The following is a 24,320-nucleotide window of genomic DNA, read 5'->3' as shown; positions in this document are numbered from 1 at the left end:
CCATCCAACAACTAAACCGCGCGCCTAGCTCGTATTACAAAGTCAAGCCGATCGGTGTGCACTGCAGCGTCACAGGCACAGCGACAGCGTGATAGAAGGGGCCCATTGAGGGGGGCTTCCGATGGAGGGTCATTCGCATTGAGCGTCATTTATTTGGACTGAGATTTACCGGCAGTCGGAGTCCCCCCTGGCAACAGGACATAGGCAGAACTAGCACGTTAAAGGGGGCCCAAATGTGAGAGGGGGTTTTCGATGGACGATCATTTGCATTGACCATCATTTGGACTTAGACTGACGGGCAGTCGGAGGCCCCCCTGACGGCCGAGGCCTGTTTCAATTGAAACCAATGAAACATAGTTAAGGCCGCCAATGTCGGTAGGTAGGCGTGGTCATTTTCTCATTTAATAAAAACACATAAAAACTAAAATCAATACAAGAACAATGGCTTCCATTATAGCATTTCTAACTTCACAGGAATAGTTCCATATTATTGTTATCCATATATGGGAATATACCATCTTGTCAAGATGGGGAGAATACAAGTGTGGAGAATATAATTATAATAGCTTGTTAAAGTGACCATTTTATTACATTTTGCATTTGTAGTTATTTTAGCGTAATTTAACAACATAATACCCAGAACTGATAGACAAAGAGTCATTCATGGATTTATATTTAAAAGTAACTTTTATTTTACCCCCTGGACCCAAGGTATGGCAGCTGCATACCCCTGCCATACCCAATTGACCCCCTGTATAGGTAGACCAAGCACTTTTTTTTAATAAAAAATGTTATTAAAAGATCTAAAATCCATGTATGGTCAATACAACAAACATTAGTGAGGAGCAGTTATATGAAGATGAAAATGGGTGACATCATAGTTTTATCTTTCTTTCGGTGTCAGAATACATTTATAACAACCTTTTTTTATCAGCAATTAATTGAAAAAGCCAAAAAGTGTTTTATGGAGAACATGAATGTGTAGTTTACTGCCATGTACAACCTTGTTTTATTGTCATTATGAAGTTTTACACTAGACTTTTATAATCGTTTTATAATCATCGTAATTTTACATTCAATGTCATCTGTTTTTATTGTCCATTCTAAAGAGAGCAGACAGGGAAATACACAGTGGAAATCTAACTCTGTGAGGGTCCATTTGGTTCCATTTGTACACTCTCAGAGTCAGGGGCGTCACAAGGGGGGGGGGGGGGGGGGGGGGGGTGGGACTGAGTTACCAGGGCCCAAGGTGGAAGGGCCTTAATTATTTTATTGCTATTTAGCTATTGAAAACAGGGGCCCCACAGTGAATCCTTACCCAGGGCCCAGAATTTGGTGCGACACCCTTGCTCAGAGTTACAGAGCTTTAAGGGTCCATGTGGTGCTGAAGGAAAGCAACGCTACCTCTTCCATTAAACATGTCTTTGTACCGTAAACAGCTAGAGGGGTGGGACCTAAATCCTTATTATCATGTCTTTGTACCGTAAACGGCTAGAGGGGTGGGACCTAAATCCTCATTAAACATGTCTTTGTACCGTAAACGGCTAGAGGGGTGGGACCTAAATCCTTATTATCATGTCTTTGTACCGTAAACGGCTAGAGGGGTGGGACCTAAATCCTTATTATCATGTCTTTGTACCGTAAACGGCTAGAGGGGTGGGACCTAAATCCTTATTATCATGTCTTTGTAGCGTAAACGGCTAGAGGGGTGGGACCTAAATCCTTATTATCACCATAAAAATACACTCACACAATAATCGTATCGTGGAGATTTAATGAAATTAACCTCCGTCAGCTTTTATTAGCCGAGGTGCATCCGGTGACATTTAAACCCTGTTGGTAAAACAGACTTCATTTAAACCCTCTAGAATTGGTGAAACAGACCTGGAAATAAACTACTTGATATAGTCTTTTTTTTCCTTCACTCTACCGAATCTCTTTGCCAAAAAAATAGTTTGTGAGCTTGTAGATCTGCTATTTTTTTGGCAAACATTCCGCCCCAGGATATTTTGATTATTGTGATAATATTGTAAATGTAAATCCCAATGTCTGTTGGTCATAATAATGTTGGTTGATATGGTCCCAACCCTATAGGCTTACTGCCATGTTTACTTCACTGCTGGTCAATCCTTCCATTGAAAGCTCTGATCCTTTTGACTTGTTGTTTTAAAAGGTTTAAATGTTAAACTGCTGCGTGATCACTGATTCCACCAACCTCAGAGGATAGGCCCGCCTCCCCTGTGTCTTGATTGGCTCCTTGGCAGGCATAGTTTTACTGAGGTTAGGGTTAAGGTTAGGTTTAGGCATAGTTTTACTGAGGTTAGGGTTAAGGTTAGGTTTAGGCATAGTTTTACTGAGGTTAAGGTTAGGGTTAAGGTTAGGTTAGGTTTAGGCATAGTTTTACTGAGGTTAGGGTTAAGGTTAGGTTTAGGCATAGTTTTACTGAGGTGAAGGTTAGGGTTAAGGTTAGGTTTAGGCATAGTTTTATTGAGGTTAAGGTTAGGGTTAGGTTTAGGCATAGTTTTATTGAGGTTAAGGTTAGGGTTAGGTTTAGGCATAGTTTTATTGAGGTTAGGGTTAAGGTTAGGTTTAGCCATATTTACAACGAGAACTGTCAACCAAAGCAACTTCTGGCCAATCACAGCGGGTTTACCTAGAACTGCGGTGGGATCCATAATGACGCGTCATTACTGTATTCAACGAGTCAACTCACTTCTAATTAAAATGAAGAAACAAAACAGACAAAAAAGAATGTTGTATCTGTGTGACGTGTCATTTATGACAAGCCATTCGATGTGAGAGCGTGGGACTATTATAGTCCAGTGGTTCTCAGAGCGTGGACTATTATAGTCCAGTGGTTCTCAAAACTTCATATCCCATGATGCAAGTTGGCCGCCATCATCAGGAAGTGTGTAATCTCCATAGACTCCTCCCTATTCATCATCAGGAAGTGTGTAATCTCCATAGACTCCTCCCTATTCATTGCTGCTGCAAATAAACTGCTTTATCTCAGAATCTTCCAGAAGCGCTTCGATGGCAGCGACACTGGGCACGCAGCGACACTGGGCCACGCAGCGACACTGGGCCACGCAGCGACACTGGGCCACGACGGTCACTCGGCTGTTGTTAGAAATGTTCATATCCGTGTGAAAGTAAACATACTGATCGCCATTACAACATGGTGTATGTCCACAACACCATTACAACATGGTGTATGTCCACAACACCATTACAACATGGTGTATGTCCACAACACCATTACAACATGGTGTATGTCCACAACACCATTACAACATGGTGTATGTCCACAACACCATTACAACATGGTGTATGTCCACAACACCATTACAACATGGTGTATGTCCACAACACCATTACAACATGGTGTATGTCCACAACACCCATTACAACATGGTGTATGTCCACAACACCATTACAACATGGTGTATGTCCACAACACCATTACAACATGGTGTATGTCCACAACACCATTACAACATGGTGTATGTCCACAACACCATTACAACATGGTGTATGTCCACAACACCATTACAACATGGTGTATGTCCACAACACCATTACAACATGGTGTATGTCCACAACATGGACAGAAATTATTTTGGGGGTCCCCAGATGATTAGCTTAACTGTCCTACTGCCAGATTATTTATTTATTTATTGGGTCTGGTGCCATCAAAAAGCGGCTTACCTTTGCGACGTTATAGTAGATAGATAGAATTTTTTTTTTTTTTTTTATTGTGCAATAGTGCACTTTGGTCTGCCAGGCAGCAGAGGGCGGCGTCATGCGAGAATGAATGTGAATTTGCCTGTTATGTGTTGCCGTACATTCAGACCAGTCACTGGCTACAGAGCCTCCCGGCCAGAGGAAATCAACAAGGAAGTGAAATGGTCTCCGTTGATGTTAACGCATAATGGATTTTTTACACCATCACCGCGGAAAATGTGTTTACAGTACACGGCCGCGCGACCCCTCATCAGCTTACAGTCATCAGACGAACGAACGAACGAGCGCCGTATTGGCATCGAGGTTCTGTAAAAAATGGGGCGAACGTTAACGTTCAAAGCGTGGGGAGAGTTAATGTGAAACATTTTCTCACTCAACAGTAAACAAACCAACATACAGTATAAGTGTAGAGGGTATCTGCACATTTCTAAAGTGACAATTTAAGAACTTTTAATGCCTCTAAAATAAAAAATAAAAATGCCATATTGTCAAATATTAGAGGCAGAAATTGTGAAAATAGCAGGTGTTGTGAGCATGTAGATCTGCTATTTTCACAATAGAACCATGTTAAGTATGATAGAACAAAGAATCAATGTGGAGGATGTACGACATTAGTTAGAGATAATATAGCATATAAACGAGTTAATTAATCAGACAAATATGAATGCATAGTAATATAAGTCTGCAGTCATAGAGGTGATGTTAAAGTTAATCATTTCTACAACCCATGCAGTAATCTGTCTTTACAAATGTTTAATGAGATGGGAGGAAGTGTCTTCAACAGGGGTCCGGGACCCCTAGGGGGTCCTCAGAGTTACTACAGGGGGTCCTCCAAATCTTTGTGTGATAGAAACTTTTTTCCCCTGAGAACTTTAGCCAAAAATAGCAGAACCCCAAATGAAATGTGGGGCTCAAGCTCACAACAAGCTTAGTACAAGCTAAGTACAAGCTCACACACTAGTGTTACATTTTATAGATGATAAGTACAAGCTCACACACTAGTGTTACATTTTATAGATGATAAGTACAAGCTCACACACTAGTGTTACATTTTATAGATGATAAGTACAAGCTCACACACTAGTGTTACATTTTATAGATGATAAATACAAGCTCACACACTAGTGTTACATTTTATAGATGATAAATACAAGCTCACACACTAGTGTTACATTTTATAGATGATAAATACAAGCTCACACACTAGTGTTACATTTTATAGATGATAAGTACAAGCTCACACACTAGTGTTACATTTTATAGATGATAAGTACAAGCTCACACACTAGTGTTACATTTTATAGATGATAAGTACAAGCTCACACACTAGTGTTACATTTTATAGATGATAAATACAAGCTCACACACTAGTGTTACATTTTATAGATGATAAATACAAGCTCACACACTAGTGTTACATTTTATAGATGATAAGTACAAGCTCACACACTAGTGTTACATTTTATAGATGATAAGTACAAGCTCACACACTAGTGTTACATTTTATAGATGATAAGTACAAGCTCACACACTAGTGTTACATTTTATAGATGATAAATACAAGCTCACACACTAGTGTTACATTTTATAGATGATAAATACAAGCTCACACACTAGTGTTACATTTTATAGATGATAAATACAAGCTCACACACTAGTGTTACATTTTATAGATGATAAATACAAGCTCACACACTAGTGTTACATTTTATAGATGATAAATACAAGCTCACACACTAGTGTTACATTTTATAGATGATAAATACAAGCTCACACACACGTGTTACATTTTATAGATGATAAATACAAGCTCACACACTAGTGTTACATTTTATAGATGATAAATACAAGCTCACACACTAGTGTTACATTTTATAGATGATAAATACAAGCTCACACACACGTGTTACATTTTATAGATGATAAATACAAGCTCACACACACGTGTTACATTTTATAGATGATAAATACAAGCTCACACACTAGTGTTACATTTTATAGATGATAAATACAAGCTCACACACTAGTGTTACATTTTATAGATGATAAATACAAGCTCACACACTAGTGTTACATTTTTATAGATGATAAATACAAGCTCACACACTAGTGTTACATTTTATAGATGATAAATACAAGCTCACACACTAGTGTTACATTTTATAGATGATTAAATACAAGCTCACACACTAGTGTTACATTTTATAGATGATAAATACAAGCTCACACACGTGTTACATTTTATAGATGATAAATACAAGCTCACACACTAGTGTTACATTTTATAGATGATAAATACAAGCTCACACACGTGTTACATTTTATAGATGATAAATACAAGCTCACACACTAGTGTTACATTTTATAGATGATAAATACAAGCTCACACACGTGTTACATTTTATAGATGATAAATACAAGCTCACACACTAGTGTTACATTTTATAGATGATAAATACAAGCTCACACACGTGTTACATTTTATAGATGATAAATACAAAGCCAACGGTTTTGGACATACATGCGCTGCGAGGCGTTGACGCCCCTGTGAGTGAGATGTTATCCTTACATAACAAACAGCGAGGCGTTGACGCCCCTGTGAGTGAGATGTTATCCCTTACATAACAAACATACATGCGCTGCGAGGCGTTGACGCCCCTGTGAGTGAGATGTTATCCTTACATAACAAACAAGAGGCGTTGACGCCCCTGTGAGTGAGATGTTATCCTTACATAACAAACAAGAGGCGTTGACGCCCCTGTGAGTGAGATGTTATCCTTACATAACAAACAGGCGTTGACGCCCCTGTGAGTGAGATGTTATCCTTACATAACAAACAAGAGGCGTTGACGCCCCTGTGAGTGAGATGTTATCCTTACATAACAAACAAGGCGTTGACGCCCCTGTGAGTGAGATGTTATCCCTTACATAACAAACAAGAGGCGTTGACGCCCCTGTGAGTGAGATGTTATCCCTTACATAACAAACATACATGCGCTGCGAGGCGTTGACGCCCCTGTGAGTGAGATGTTATCCTTACATAACAAACAAGAGGCGTTGACGCCCCTGTGAGTGAGATGTTATCCTTACATAACAAACAAGAGGCGTTGACGCCCCTGTGAGTGAGATGTTATCCTTACATAACAAACAAGAGGCGTTGACGCCCCTGTGAGTGAGATGTTATCCTTACATAACAAACAGCGAGGCGTTGACGCCCCTGTGAGTGAGATGTTATCCTTACATAACAAACAAGAGGCGTTGACGCCCCTGTGAGTGAGATGTTATCCTTACATAACAAACAGCGAGGCGTTGACGCCCCTGTGAGTGAGATGTTATCCTTACATAACAAACAGCGAGGCGTTGACGCCCCTGTGAGTGAGATGTTATCCTTACATAACAAACAAGAGGCGTTGACGCCCCTGTGAGTGAGATGTTATCCCTTACATAACAAACAAGAGGCGTTGACGCCCCTGTGAGTGAGATGTTATCCTTACATAACAAACAAGAGGCGTTGACGCCCCTGTGAGTGAGATGTTATCCTTACATAACAAACAAGAGGCGTTGACGCCCCTGTGAGTGAGATGTTATCCTTACATAACAAACAAGAGGCGTTGACGCCCCTGTGAGTGAGATGTTATCCTTACATAACAAACAGCGAGGCGTTGACGCCCCTGTGAGTGAGATGTTATCCCTTACATAACAAACAAGAGGCGTTGACGCCCCTGTGAGTGAGATGTTATCCTTACATAACAAACAAGAGGCGTTGACGCCCCTGTGAGTGAGATGTTATCCTTACATAACAAACAGGTGTTGACGCCCCTGTGAGTGAGATGTTATCCTTACATAACAAACAGGCGTTGACGCCCCTGTGAGTGAGATGTTATCCTTACATAACAAACAGCGAGGCGTTGACGCCCCTGTGAGTGAGATGTTATCCCTTACATAACAAACAAGAGGCGTTGACGCCCCTGTGAGTGAGATGTTATCCTTACATAACAAACAAGAGGCGTTGACGCCCCTGTGAGTGAGATGTTATCCTTACATAACAAACAAGGAGAAAGCTGATCTTTTGGGCTGCACAGCAGGGATGTGCAGAGAATGTTAGAGAGGCAGGGGCTGACATTTATAAAAAGGCCTCATGGCGACAATATCGAAAATAGCAGACTTCCAAGCTCGCTGCGACGTGTTGTGAGCTTGGAGGTCTGCTATTTTCGGTGCTTGATACCACACTGAACTAAACATAATCAAGTGAATACTGGAGATGTGGCGTAACGGCATGGATTTCTACTAGAGGTGTAACGATACATTTAAACAGCGATACGATACGCATCACGATACATGGTTGACAATTTTGCTGCCATTTTAAACATAGCTGTAGTAAGCAGCTGCCAAATTGTCCTTACCTTTTAAGGTGGGCACGCGCACGCATCGTGCACAATCTGTGCGCGACTCATCTAGTAGACGTGTAGACTCGGTGACAGCTTTCGAATAAAAAAAACCCATTGAAAAAGACATATCCGTTGCCACGCTGTATCCCTGCTTATCCGCCAGTGTTTACATGAAAAAACATTGAAAAAAGCCAACTGTGCGCTATGGTAACACGTGGACCAGCTTGCGCACAAAACGCACGATATGTGCGGGGATCATAATCCAGGCGTGTAGAGACTGGATCAAAGTTTCCAAATGCAAAAATCGGATTGAAAAACGAGCTTTCCATCGCCGAGTAGCTTCCTCTTTTGTTACAATGTAAACCAATGGAGGCGGGACTATGGCCCAGGCTCAGACCGGATACGGAAAGCTAGATCCGGTCCATACCGGAAATACGACCGGATACAGTTAAGGGGCGGGCCTAAAGAGCCAGAATCAGCGAAAATCAGCGATAATACTTTTAATCCTTTCATAATGATTAAAGCTAATTAAACTTCCGAGATCTACGGGCATGGCAACGTGGTACAGCGGGAAATCTCCAGTTTCGACGGGGATCGCAGAGTATGAGTTAATGATACGATACATGGACGATATTGGTTCATTCATGGCGATACGATACGATTTGATTCAATGATTTAAAATCCATATAGTAACTATTTAGCAAAGAGATGAAATATGTGTAAAACATAAAAAATCTATTATTATGGAAGTCAACGCTGTGATTCTCTAGCAAATACATGGACATTATATTACAACATTATGGACAAACCTGCACCTTGACATGAACACAGAGATTACACACATTTATCCATAGACCAAGAGTAGCTTTATGGAATGGAAAGGTAATTAGACCCCTCTTTTTACATTTTAACTCTTAAAATTGGCAAAAGTACTATTATTAAAAATACTATTATTTGCATTGCAAAACGATTTTATACCGATTACTGCAGTTTACAACGATACGATACAAAGCCAAAACGGCACAATGTTTTGCTTTTTCAAATGATAGAGTAGATCATTGCAAATTAAAATCCATGTTTCGATTCAGTTACTATATCGTTACACCCCTCATTTCTACACAGAGAGGGCAATTCTTTCTACATAAGATGCTGTCTTCAGGTATGGCATGGAAAGAGGGGGCATTTGCATTTCTTTCACCATAAGAAAGACGGATAAAAGGGCAGGGGCTCAAGCCCCCCTTTGATATCTATGTGTGCATGTGGCTGACAGAGACCCAGTGGCCTCCAGGGCGGGTCAGTCAGTAAACAGGATGAGGAGGAGGAAGTGAGGATTCCTCTATAAGTTCTGCTTCTCATCCTTTCTCACACCAAGTTCCCTCATTTACTCAGTCTAGTCCATACATGGGCAACTGGCGGCCCGGGGGCCACATGCGGCCCCCACCTTCACTTAATGTGGCCCACAGGTTAATACCAGAATACTGATATATTATTGATTTCAGCTGTTACAATTCCAAACATGACCTGCTTTAATTCCGTCAGTTTATATTCGTAGCTTAATGACTAGTATAGTAGTGTTAAAAAAATAATTCCAATGTATGTGTATTTAGGTTCATAAAGTTAACCTGAGTATATAACTAAATGCCTTCCAATTCCAATTCAAAAGAAGCAAAATTAGCAGATCTACAAGCTCAAAACGCATCGCAGTTTGTATGAGATACTAAAATGACAAAGTAGGACATAGCAATATGCATTGTGGCCCTCTGGAGTGAAGGTGGAAATATAGTGGCCCTCGCCATCATCAAAGTTGCCCACCCCTGGTCTAGAGTTAAGAGGGCGCAACATGTCATGGACCATGACTTGACAACTGAATTTAAAAGGGTTTGTACATTTAGGGGTCTAATAACAGAAATGGTGAAGAATAGGCTGCACAGAATCACATAAGCACCGTTTAATGAGATCTAGAGCCTCCCAGACCCAAACCGTGAAGATTCCTCTAAGCCAGTGGTTCTGTGTTTCTTTGTACTTACTAGTAATACTTTGGTAAAAATAAAACCTTCTACGATCTTTATTCCATCTCCAACTCTGACCAGGCTGAACGGTGACACAGAGAAGAAAGATGCCAAACAATGTTAAAGATAAAGAGCTTTTATTTGGTTTACACAAGGCTGGGCTGACATACCAGAGACTGACTGGGACCCTCAAGGCTGGGCTGACAGACCAGAGACTGACTGGGACCCCCCCCCCCCCCCCCCCCCCCCCCCCCACCCCACCAACCAAGGTTCCAAGAAAGGAAGGTTCTTTGCTGGTGGAAAAGGTCCCTAATTGTACGTAACCTGTCTGAGCGCCTTAACTCTTTAAGAGCTGGAATGATTGCAACTACTTTAACCATTACTTTATGCATAAGCTATTACAAAGAAAAGGAGATATATCTGATATATTTTTTTTTTTATCATTTAGCATCAATTGGGTATGGCAGGGGTGCGCAGCTGCCTGCCATACCCTGGGTCCAGGGGGGAAAATAAAAGTTACCTTTAAATATAAATCCACGAATGTCTCTTTGTCTATCTGTATTGTGTTGTTAAATTACAGTGAAATAACTACAAAATGTAACAAAATGGTCACTTTAACAAGGTATTGTGGCACGTTTAACATGCCAAGTTTAGCTGCACTTGAACAACCATTCCAGGCTGCCATATCCAGCCCAAGAAACTGTAGAAACGGGGAGAAATAGAATGTACTTCTTAAGGTATGGCAACATGACTGGTGTCTTGCAGGCGCGCGTGCAAGACACCAGTCATGTTGCCATACCTTAGCTTTTTCTGAACTGACGCCACTGATTTGGAGGCTATATAGTTGTGAAAAAAGGCGATTCTCAGCGATCCCAGTGTTTTTTGGAGATAAAGCTGTTTTTTTTTGCAACACAATGAAAGGGATTCTATGGAGGATTTTCACTCCGCGATGACGTCATGGCCCAATAATAACAGATGGGTGAGTCTATTTTCACCAGCGGCTCCGTAATGTTATATAATATATAATATATAATATCAAGCGATATATGGTATAAATCCCAAACTTCTTCGGGACGAGCACACTACCGCCCGCTTCTGAAATCCCTAATTAGTTAGGCACTTAACGCAGGGGTCTTCAACAGGGGGTCCGGGACTCCTAGGGGGTCCTCAGAGTTACTACAGGGGGTCCTCCAAATCTTTGTGCGATAGAAACTTTTTTTCTCCGTTTTTATATTAACCACTTGAACCCTAACATCCATATTCTGAGAACTTTAGCCAAAATAGTGCGAGGCGTTGTGAGCTTGTAGATCTGCTATTTTTGGCAAAGAGGTTTGGTGTAGAGGGGGAAAAGAGCAGACTAAGTACAGAGTGAAAGGTCAAGTTTAGTATTGACGGTTCAAGTGGTTCAATATCTGAAAACACAAACTGACATGAATCCAAAATACACTGATGATTGTGCTGTCAAACAATGAAACTATATGGAATCTATGAACAGGTTGTGGGGGTCCCTGCTTCATCTCTCTCTCAACTAAGGGGTCCCTGCTTCATCTCTCTCTCAGCTAAGGGGTCCCTGCTTCATCTCTCTCTCAACTAAGGGGTCTCTGCTTCATCTCTCTCTCAGCTAAGGGGTCCTTGGCCTGAAAACGTTGAAGACCCCTGACTTAACGGGTATTAACGGGTCAAGCGGGGGAGGACATCTCGAGCTCGTCCCCCGTGGTGGCGGTACTGCCGTACCCTTCCTGGTCGACGTCGGCCTTCCCCTTCCAGAGGCAGAGCAGAGGACAGACCAGGCTGTCCAGGGCGGACAGCGCGGTGCAGGCTGGCAGGCCGTAGGCCAACACGCTGCTGCCTCGCAGGGCGTCTGTGACGGACAGGAGCCAGAGCGTCAGCAGAGGAGCCCACAGCACCAAGTGGCTGACGGTCGCCGGCCACAGGACCTGGGAGGAGGGGTGGGCCATATGGTGATGATTATCCTTGAGACGATACAATGTCTCCACCATATGCCTTTTCAGAGATATCCTATATATCGTGATACAACTGATGAGGGAGCCTTGTAAAAAAAAATCCTGTTGAATTGTTAATACAGAGATTCATTGCAGAATTCTATTTAAAACTGCATTTTGGTCTAAATCAGTCGTTCTCAAACTTTACAATGTCAAGGTCTCCGCTTGACTCTGACAGTGTACAAATGAAACCAAATGGATCCTTATGGGTCCATTTGGTTTCATTTGTATACTGTCAGAGTCACATGCTTGTAAAGTTCAATTTAGACCTCCCAAAAGGAACCCAGAGAGTCCCGTGATAGTGGAGTAGGGGGTGCAGGAAAAAATCGATTCGAATTCGAAACGTGTTTCTAACATGGTAAGATTCAGAATCGATTCTCATTTTCCAAAAATCTATTTTTGTATTATTTATTTATTAGATATTATAATTTTTATTTTATGATTTCTTATTATGATTTTTTTCATTAATATAATGTATTAGATATTATGTACAAGTTAAAAGAATGTGTGCAAGCATGGATAAATCAGACATGTTGTCTTGGATTTACCTTTGCTTGTTTAAATTATTGCAATAAGTTGATAAAACCTTTACAATGTACTCTGCTTTCATGACTGGAGTAGATCCTGATATATGAATTCGAGAATCGACAATCATTTTTAAATTGGAAAATAATAGTTTCTGAATTTGAATCGTTTGGATTTGACAGAATCGTGAATCGTGACCCCAAGAATCGATTCTGAAATGAATCGTGGGATACCCAAAGATTCGCAGCCCTACCTGGGAATCCGTCTCGCCGCCTCGCGGGGTCTGCGTCCTCCTCCCCCTCCTCCCCCGCACGCAGCGGCTCACCCCGATGACCACTAGGGGGAGTAGGAGGCCGAACAGGAAGCGGCAGACCATCACAGCTTTCTTCCTCTCCAGGGCCAACGCAGTCTGGCTCTTCTCCCCTCTGGAGAAGTTGAAGTTCTCAGTGCAGACGGGTCCCTGGGTCCACTCGCTCTCCTGGAGGTCAAGGTTAGGACACTTTTAGGATTTGTTTTAGTTTTGGTTGGTTTTGACATTTTCTGAGCGGTGGCACACTGTCTCCAATGCTTGACTGAGTGTGTAACTACCGTTGTTTTGGGTTGAGATTGGCACATTTCCTGGGGCAATCTGCCCAGATCATGCATGTCACACATGTCTTCTTCTTCTTTTTTAGTTTTTTACTCTCAAAAAAGCGCCTGCAATGCAGTGCATTTGAAACTACATTGCAGTGCACATCATGGGGTGATCACTGCTTGCCTCCTGTGAATTGTTTAATTTTAATTTTTGTTTATTTTATTTTTATTACGTTGCTGAGTGAGGTCAGCAGACAAAGTGACGTGAGTGAGATGAAAAACCCTGAGTGAAACATCGGTATGTACTACGGATGCACCGATATATCGGCTGCACATCGGTATCGGCCGATGTTTGCTGTTATCCGTCAATATCGGTATCGGCAAATAAAGCTGACATTAACCGATGGCAGTAGCCGATATGTATCTGTTGTTGATAATCATACATTTTGTGCTGGCTATGTTGGTGTGTTGGTCATTTGTAGCTTAACCAAGAGAGTAGATTCTGAACAGTTATTTCTTATAATGTTGATTTATTTGTTTCCCTGGCCCCAAAAGGGTAAATAATAACACCAAAAACAAAATAAACTAATATCGGTATCAGTATCGGCTAAATAGTTATTTTAAACATCGGTATCGGCGAAGAATTTCCATATTGGTGCATCCCTAGTATGTACTGTATGCCACACACACACACACACACACACACACACACACACACACACACACACACACACACACACACACACACACACACACACACACACACACACACACACACACACTAGGGCATTCACGAATAGTGATTTTTCGAATTCGAATTATTCGACCTCAAAGTATTCGAATATTCGGAATTCGACGGGTATTTTTGTAATCTAATAAATCATTAAAACGCTCCTTTGCGAGCCTTAAAAACAACCAGCAATTAACGGGTTAACCTCTGTTCGTGAAATAACAGCCATCGATTGGCTGTGAGAGGTTTTCACTGGTGGATGCAGAACTCAAGCAGCAGAGAGAGAACGGACCCTTTGGAACAGACCTACAATGCACAATGCGTCGCGGATAGACGCGTTGTGAGCTTGTACATCTGCTATTTTTGACACGCTGCACTGTCTTACGACTGAACATAGCATAAACATGCTGATGAAACTTGCGACGAAAAGCGAGTTCATTTTACTAGGAAAACTCCGAAAATAACTGTTCAAGCCTATCCTATCTATCTTCAACAACCACATTTATACTGTCCATCCTTGTTCGTTACAAGCAGTGTTGTAGGCTATTGTGAATTGTTTAGCCTCGGGATCCAGGCATTATAGTGATTGTTTGATGGGATGAACGCTATGTTAATGACTTCACACGCATGTCGTTGACACCTCCGCTACTTAGCAGGCCATTAATATGTACCGAGACTCATTCCAATGTTAATGAAGGCTGGTGTGACTCGAGTCTCGACCAGTACAACAGACAAGGCTAAGATGGGTTATGATTACATTACATCACATGCTATAGTATAGAAGTATACAGTATGTAACACAAGCTTTACAAGATCATCAATTCCACTCCAATCCGTGTCGCGAAACTCTCGACCCGTTATCATAAATAAAACGGCGGACGCTTGTACCTTTATGGTTTAAAGAGGAGATACATTTGAATATGAAGCATGACATCAACGTGGTTGCGGTGAAGCGCGGTCCGAAAGAGCTACTGTAAAGAGAAGGGTGTCCTCTAAACTGGATATGGCAAGAGGAACGTAACTCAGCAGCAATAAAGTAAAGTAGCCTAAAGAATTACACACTTTTGTCAGCAACGAGCAGAGCTTGCTTGTTCTGGAGAGCCCCTCGCCCCCTCCCCTCCCCTCCTACACTGAGTGACTGTCATCTATAGTGACGGGCCAGCAGTGTATGTCGGCAGTCGGCACATCAATCACATAAGCTAGCCACTACAGTGTGGTTGGATTTGACAACAATCAAACATGAATGGATTAGGAGAAATACTAACACCAGAGCTCACAGCTGCATGTCTACTGTAGAAATATTGTTTGTCACGAAAAAAAAAAAAACGAAAATAATATTAAAATTAATTTCGGCGATTTTTCGAATAGTGTTTATAGTAATCGAATAGTGTTTTGATATTCGAATATTCGAATATTCGGTGAATGCCCTAACACACACACACACACACAAACACACACACACACACACACACACACACACACACACACACACGCTTGATGAAACAAACTGCTCAAATGCACCGCTCACTTCAAACTGTGTTCTCAAAGTTTCTTCTTCTTCATACTTTGGCTTATTTGTCAGGAGCAGGACTCACAAAAGTAGAATGTAGAATGCAGAGAATGTTAGCGAGGCAGCGGCTGGCATTTCTAAAAGGGCCATTTTGGTGAAAATAGCCAACCTCCAAGCTCACAACGCGTTGTTCGCTCGCGTTGTGAGCTTGGAGGTCGGCTATTTTCAGTGCTTGATACCACACTGAACTAAGCATAATCAAGTGGAGATGTGGCGTAACAGCATGGATTTCTACACAGAGAGGGCAATTCTTTCAACATAAGACGCTGCATTCAAGTTCAGGAGAGTTTGGACAAGGCAATTCTCTTGAACGCTGCCTTCAGGTATGGCATGGAAAGAGGGGGCATTTGCATTTCTTTCACCATAGTGAAAACTGCTTTCATGGTCTGGAGAGGACACTTTTTTACATGACTATGTGGGAGGGGACGGCCATCTTACCTGTAGTTCCATGGACAGTAAGGAGGGGCGTCCATCTTACTTGTAGTTCCAAGGACAGTAAGGAGGGGGCGGCCATCTTACTTGTAGTTCCATGGACAGTAAGGAGGGGCGACCATCTTACTTGTAGTTCCATGGACAGTAGGGAGGCCATCTTACCTGTAGTTCCATGGACAGTAAGGCGGCCATCTTACCTGTAGTTCCATGGACAGTAAGGAGGGGATGGCCAGCACCGCCCCCAGGAACCAGCTGAGCAGGACCGTACTGCCGGGCACCGGGAGCAACCTCTTAGGCACCGGACAGAAAAACAGCTTCACTCTGGAAGAACCGTCGTCACCTTGTGGGGCAGTGGAGGGAGGGAGGACAAGTAGTCACATGTTTTACTTAAGTAAAAGTATCAATGCTGCAATGGATGTATGGCTGGCAGCCTTTTGTGCTCGTCAGATTGTTTTTTTGCAGCCAGCGGATTCTCCCAAAAACCACCGACACGCGTAGCTAAAAACCACCGACACGCGTAGCTAAAAACCACCGACACGCGTAGCTAAAAACCACCGACACGCGTAGCTAAAAACCACCGACACGCGTAGCTACAACCACTTCTTCACCACTGCTTCTTCTGATCTTAGGACGTTCCGCCTTCGACTCATCCGATTGGACAGTTGGGGAAAACAGTGCTTCAAGTATAAACACAAGGTCTGCGCGGCTGAAACCTGCACAAGACCATCAATCCAAACTAAAACCCCATTGAAATGCTTTGGCGGAATCCAGTCTCACTTCTAAATCTTCTAAATCCTTCTTCCCTCTGTGTCCACATCCATAATGAAGTAGCAGACTCATATCCACGCAGTGATGTGAGTCTGGCTACACAAGCCTAGGCCTTATGATCATAGTCCAGGGTGGGGTGATAAGCCATCACCGTGGTGTAGTCTTTCAAAGTCAGAAAACTACAACATTATGCCATTCACCGCGGTGAAGGGCTGTCACCACAGACCTAGACATCTCTCCTCTGTTTTTACCTTCAGACATCTCCCCATCACCCCGTTCACTGATTGGTCGATCTAGACCAATCAGTGTGCCCCCTGGTTTCAGAGGCAGAGAGGCATATTAGTCACAGTGATAGGACTTCACCATGGCATGACTATGATGGCCTCCACTTGTTATCACATTCTTAGGTGATAGCTTATCACTTAAGAATGTGAGGTGAAGCTCTTCACCTTGGACTATGATAAAGCTCTAAAGAGCTCTAAGCTCTAAAACTCTCCACAGCACTAACCTTGGACTATGATAAAGCTCTAAAGAGCTCTAAGCTCTAAAACTCTCCACACCACTGACCTTGGACTATGATAAAGCTCTAAAGAGCTCTAAGCTCTAAAACTCTCCACACCACTGACCTTGGACTATGATAAAGCTCTAAAGAGCTCTAAGCTCTAAAACTCTCCACAGCACTAACCTTGGACTATGATAAAGCTCTAAAGAGCTCTAAGCTCTAAAACTCTCCACACCACTGACCTTGGACTATGATAAAGCTCTAAAGAGCTCTAAGCTCTAAAACTCTCCACACCACTAACCTTGGACTATGATAAAGCTCTAAAGAGCTCTAAGCTCTAAAACTCTCCACACCACTGACCTTGGACTATGATAAAGCTCTAAAGAGCTCTAAGCTCTAAAACTCTCCACAGCACTGACCTTGGACTATGATAAAGCTCTAAAGAGCTCTAAGCTCTAAAACTCTCCACAGCACTGACCTTGGACTATGATAAAGCTCTAAAGAGCTCTAAGCTCTAAAACTCTCCACACCACTAACCTTGGACTATGATAAAGCTCTAAAGAGCTCTAAGCTCTAAAACTCTCCACACCACTGACCTTGGACTATGATAAAGCTCTAAAGAGCTCTAAGCTCTAAAACTCTCCACACCACTAACCTTGGACTATGATAAAGCTCTAAAGAGCTCTAAGCTCTAAAACTCTCCACACCACTAACCTTGGACTATGATAAAGCTCTAAAGAGCTCTAAGCTCTAAAACTCTCCACACCACTGACCTTGCCGGGTGACCTCGGGGACGCACCAGCGCAGGCTCCAGAAGGTGAGCACCAGGGTGGAGGAGAACATGCAGAGCAGGGTGGAGAAGGAGCCCAGCTTGCAGACGGAGCCTCCAAACTCCCAGGAGAAGGAGCGCCAGGCGCTGTGCAGGTACAGCGGCAGGAAGACGCATCGCAGCAGGTGAGCCAACGACAGACCCAGGATCTGAGTCCAGCGACGCAGCTGCTGCTTGTACCTGGAAGGAAGCATATGCACATGTTTACTTAGAAGAGGTGGTGCCATAGTTGCAGTTAACCTCCACCAGCTGTCAGTCTGTCCATCCGTCCATCCGTCACGTCACGTCACACTTTTCCCCCACTCATATCTCCGCCACCGTTGTCCCGATCCATGCCAAACTTTGCACACACACTCCTTGGCTGCCAAACCACAACCTCCACCCCTAATTTCTCACATGGCCCTCTTCTATCGCCACCATGAGGCAGATTCTTGCAAGACACATTTTTGGACACTACTACACATTTTGGCCTAAAATCACACAAAGCGGTAAACAGTATCTCCACAGTCACGTAATCAAAATGCATCTGTCCCATCTAGCACCACCATCTGGCCGACTTTTGAAATACAAATTTTTGGACACTGCTCCTACAGATTTTTGCCTAAAATCACACAAAGCGGTACACAGTATCTCTAAAGTCATGTCATCAACATGGATCTGTCCCATTTCCCATATTCCCTCCTGATTGGCTCCCGTTGCCTTCCAAAGTTTGTGTATGCGACCTGACGGTCGATTATCTCCTCATTTAGGGAGTCTTACTGGTGTTGTACTTTTTCTGTTTTGTATGTGTCTATGGAGTTAACAATACTCTAATAGACCACCAGGTGTGGTTATAATATGTTTTGTATGTGTCTATGGAGTTAACATTACTCTAACAGACCCCCAGGTGTGGTTATAATATGTTGTGTATGTGTCTATGGAGTTAACAATACTCTAATAGACCCCCAGTTGTGGTTATTGCGACCGTAGGTCGCATTTACTACCAAAACCTCCACGGGCTGTCTGTGCGTCAGTCAGTCAGTCACACTTTTTCCCTGCTCATATCTCCGCAACCGTTGACCCGATCCATGCCAGATTTTGCACACACACTCCTTGACTGCCAAACTACAACCTCCAAGGACCCCCGGAGCCCCAGGGACCCCAAGGTCCCTGGGGGACCCCCAGATGTAAAAAATGACCAAATGTGCTCACACGTCACACGTCACACTTTTGCCCTGCTCATATCTCCGCAACCGTTGCCCCGATCCATGCCAAATTTTGCACACACACTCCTTGCCTGCCAAACCACAACCTCCACCCATCAATTCTCACATGACCCTCTTCTAGCGCCACTATGTGGCCGATTCTTGCAAATCACATTTATGGACACAGCTCCTACAATTTTTGCCCTAAAATCACGCAAATCGGTACACAGTATGTCTACACTCATGTCATCAACATGGATCTGTCCCATATAGCGCCACCTTCAGGCCGATTTTTAAAAACACATTTTTGGACACTGCTCCGACAGATTTTGCCCTAAAATCACGCAAATCGCACAGTATCTCTACAGTCATGTAATCAAAACGCATCTGTCCCATCTAACGCCACCATCAGGAAGATTTTGGCAAAACAAATTTTTGCCCTATTTGTGGAGATAAGCGACCAACAGTCGCTTATCTCCCGATTAGAGAGTCTTACTGGTAATATGTTTTGTATGTGTCTATGGAGTTAACATTACTCTAACAGACCACCAGGTGTGGTTATAATATGTTTTGTATGTGTCTATGGAGTTAACATTACTCTAACAGACCACCAGGTGTGGTTATAATATGTTTTGTATGTGTCTATGGAGTTAACATTACTCTAACAGACCCCCAGGTGTGGTTATAATATGTTTTGTATGTGTCTATGGAGTTAACATTACTCTAACAGACCCCCAGGTGTGGTTATAATATGTTTTGTATGTGTCTATGGAGTTAACATTACTCTAACAGACCACCAGGTGTGGTTATAATATGTTTTGTATGTGTCTATGGAGTTAACATTACTCTAACAGACCACCAGGTGTGATTATAATATGTTTTGTATGTGTCTATGGAGTTAACATTACTCTAACAGACCACCAGGTGTGGTTATAATATGTTTTGTATGTGTCTATGGAGTTAACATTACTCTAACAGACCCCCAGGTGTGGTTATAATATGTTTTGTATGTGTCTATGGAGTTAACATTACTCTAACAGACCCCCAGGTGTGGTTATAATAGGTTTTGTATGTGTCTATGGAGTTAACATTACTCTAACAGACCCCCAGGTGTGGTTATAATAGGTTTTGTATGTGTCTATGGAGTTAACATTACTCTAACAGACCACCAGGTGTGGTTATAATATGTTTTGTATGTGTCTATGGAGTTAACATTACTCTAACAGACCACCAGGTGTGATTATAATATGTTTTGTATGTGTCTATGGAGTTAACATTACTCTAACAGACCCCCAGGTGTGGTTATAATATGTTTTGTATGTGTCTATGGAGTTAACATTACTCTAACAGACCCCCAGGTGTGGTTATAATATGTTTTGTATGTGTCTATGGAGTTAACATTACTCTAACAGACCCCCAGGTGTGGTTATAATATGTTTTGTATGTGTCTATGGAGTTAACATTACTCTAACAGACCACCAGGTGTGGTTATAATATGTTTTGTATGTGTCTATGGAGTTAACATTACTCTAACAGACCCCCAGGTGTGGTTATGATATGCAGATTTGCCTTCCCTGTGTATTTTTGGTTTCTTCCTGAAAGCTGAAAGCGTCCAAGTCAAAAGGCCCAACTGAAAAACACAGATTAAACTCAGCCCCTCCCCTTTTACTGTTCACCCAACACTGTGGGTGTGGCTAACTTCAGCTGGGTCACCACCCACCATACTTCATACCTAATGAACTGGGGGTGTGGCCACATAAAAAACACATTTTAACACTTCCTGTACACTTTTATTAACACATTCCAAGCCACGGGGAGCCCCTTAATATTAAAACCGTACTATATCGGACTTCCTAGGGGGGGGGGGGGGGGGGGGGGTCTCAGCCGCTCGTCTTTTCCCGTACTTTCCCGTTGATAAATAAGAAATTCAGACTAAATATAAATAAAAGATGTTTCCAGCAGCTTTATTCAGGCAGGCAACAGCATAGTCCAGGAATGGCAAGTATAGAGTCAGAGCACGCAGGCCTGACCTCACCTCAGCGGTGGAACCGCAGAATACTGTCCCTTCATGTCAATATACAGAGAGTTATATAGGCCTACAGTACCCTACAGTACATGTGACACCTTGACAGACAACAGCTGCCCATGCCACAACACAATACACATTGATCAATCAAAGCATCAAAGGACAGGAAGAATAGGCTACTCATCAACAGGTCGGATCCAATCAGACGATCTTTATGGCCTAAAGGACACCTCATAGCCGAAGCAGTGACAGCTAGCCTACCAGCTGTGTAAATGCAACCTCAGGAAACACAGAGGGTGATGCTGTGACGTGATCAGGCTATATGGAGATTAGACATTTGAGTTCATTATACATTTTAAGATTACCTTGATATTAAACTAAATATTACATGTTTGAACAAGACATCCTATTTATCACCCGTATTTACCGAAATAAATGATTTTCATCCGAAAATCGGCGATCGTCACCACTCGTGCATCGATAGCTCATGGCTGGTCTGACATGAAGCAGAAGTGATGTCATGGCCCTTTCCTTCTCCAAGGCACCTTCCCCCATTCGGTTACTGTCTGTACACGAGTGCTTCTACTGCAGCCGTGCTGGGGGCTATGCTAGCGAAACTTTTCAGTTCTACTCTTGAGTCACACGTGGATTATTTGAGAGGACATTTACGTGAACGGATCGCGCACGCGAAACGCACGGGGACATGATGCGTCAGCCGAATCTCCCACTCTAAGCCAATGCAGATTTAGTTTTTCACTGGGAACTGGGGTGAGTAAAACAACGGGGGATCGCGGTATGGTAATGGGGGATGAAGACCACGTGATATAGCGCTGGATGTCTGGTAAAATGAATGCGGTTCAGATCATAATATAATAATAGAAATTTCACGGCTAATCTACCAACAACCATTCTATTTCGGACGGCAAAGAGTTAAAAAAGATCTTCCTCCTGGTATCATCATAATATCTGATCATCATGTTTTAGGGGAGAAAAGAATCACAGCACTGCATCTTTAAAGGACAACTTTGTTTTTTTACAACAAGAATTCATAGATCGTAAAAGAAAAAAATGAGTGTTAACATGTTTGCATTTATTGCGTTCTATTGTTTTAGCCATTTTAATGATTTTGATTTCAGTGGGTGGGGGGGGGGCCGCTATAAAAGAAAATTAATTAGAAAAGAAAAAAACAAAGTCTAAAACTAAACTATAATGAAAATCCCAACCTATGGTAACCATGGTTACCTGAAGACGGCGGCGATGGCGGCCAGGTTGAGTGGCAGGCCGATCAGAGCGAGGGAGTAGGCCGTCACGTAGAGCAGTCTGAGCGCCGCGATGCGCTGCCTCTCCGCCGGGTCGATCCAGAACAACTCCTCAGCATCGACATTGTAGTCGTAATCTATGGGAGTGGAGGGGGAGGGGGAGGGGGGGTCCGTCGTGGTCGCCATCACCCTGGGGAAAGGAAGAACGTATCGTTATGTTTTACGTTGGTGCTAAAGATGGATATTCAACTCACTGGCTGCCAATGCCAAGAGGTGTGTCTATAGCACCAATGATTAGTTTGACATGTTATTGCGACCGTCAGGTCGCACTTTACTATCAAAACCACCACAAAGTGTAACTCCCTCCGTCTGTCTGTCACACCTCACACGTCACACTCTTGCCCTGCTCATATCTCCGCAACCGTTGCCCCGATCCATGCCAAATTTTGCACACACGTTCCTTGCCTGCCAAACTACAACCTCCAAGGACCCCCGGAGCTCCAGGGACCCCCATGTCCCTGGGGGACCCCCAGATGAAAAAAAAATCCAAAATGTGCAAAAATGACCAAATGACCACCCCAACCGGCCTGCTCACGGGGAATTCCCGGGGACCACCAACTCCTGCTGCTCCACAACGGATGCAAAAGTGGTGGCGCCCCCAGTGGAGGACCCCCTACACTGCAGCTCACATAAAATGCCGTAACTCCGGCTAGGAGCGACCGGGACAGCCGGGGCCCATACCTATTCGTCCGCCTTGCCGGCGCGGAGACCCCACCCCTCATTTCTCACATGGCCCTCTTCTAGCACCACCATGAGGCCGATTCTTGCAAAACACATTTTTGGACACTGCTCCTACAAGTTTTGCCCTAAAATCACGCAAATCGGTACACAGTATGTCTACACTCATCCCATCAACATGAATCTCTCCCATATAGCGCCACCTCCAGGCCGATTTTTAAAAACACCTTTTTGGACACTGCTCCAAAATCACTACACAGTATGTCTACACTCATGTCATCAACATGGATCAGGAAGATTTTGGCAAAACACATTTTTGCCCTATTTGTGGAGATAAGTGACCTACGGTCGCTTATCTCCCGATTAGGGAGCCTTACTGGTATAGGTGTGTCTATAGCACCAATGATTAGTTTGACATGTTATATAGGTGTGTCTATAGCACCAATGATTAGTTTGACATGTTATATAGGTGTGTCTATAGCACCAATGATTAGTTTGACATGTTATATAGGTGTGTCTATAGCACCAATGATTAGTTTGACATGTTATATAGGTGTGTCTATAGGACCAATGATTAGTTTGACGTGTTATATAGGTGTGTCTATAGCACCAATGATTAGTTTGACATGTTATATAGGTGTGTCTATAGGACCAATGATTAGTTTGACATGTTATATAGGTGTGTCTATAGCACCAATGATTAGTTTGACATGTTATATAGGTGTGTCTATAGCACCAATGATTAGTTTGACATGTTATATAGGTGTGTCTATAGCACCGATGATTAGTTTGATGTGTTATATAGGTGTGTCTATAGCACTAATGATTAGTTTGATGTGTTATATAGGTGTGTCTATAGCACCAATGATTAGTTTGACATGTTATATAGGTGTGTCTATAGCACTAATGATTAGTTTGACATGTTATATAGGTGTGTCTATAGCATCGATGATTAGTTTGATGTGTTATATAGGTGTGTCTATAGCACTAATGATTAGTTTGATGTGTTATATAGGTGTGTCTATAGCACCAATGATTAG

The 24,320-nt window shown here is 42.7% G+C and overlaps 1 protein-coding gene across 1 annotated transcript; it reads right to left on the bottom strand.

Moving 5' to 3' along the window:
* Positions 1–11,820: 11,820 nt before the first annotated feature.
* LOC308282463 (chemerin-like receptor 1) lies at positions 11,821–22,728 on the bottom strand (the record flags this gene model as incomplete). Its single annotated transcript, XM_080722809.1, has 5 exons — positions 11,821–12,078; positions 12,923–13,147; positions 16,172–16,314; positions 18,018–18,253; positions 22,526–22,728. 5 exons carry the CDS (start codon positions 22,726–22,728, stop codon positions 11,821–11,823), a joined length of 1,065 nt encoding a protein of 354 aa, XP_080578935.1.
* Positions 22,729–24,320: the final 1,592 nt, after the last annotated feature.

The sequence above is a fragment of the Nannobrachium achirus genome, assembly GCF_963921795.1.
Source record: "Nannobrachium achirus genome assembly, chromosome: 3".
Taxonomy (NCBI): Eukaryota; Metazoa; Chordata; class Actinopteri; order Myctophiformes; family Myctophidae; genus Nannobrachium; species Nannobrachium achirus.
Note: the sequence above shows the minus strand (reverse complement) of the source record. Positions and strands in the feature narration are given on the sequence as shown.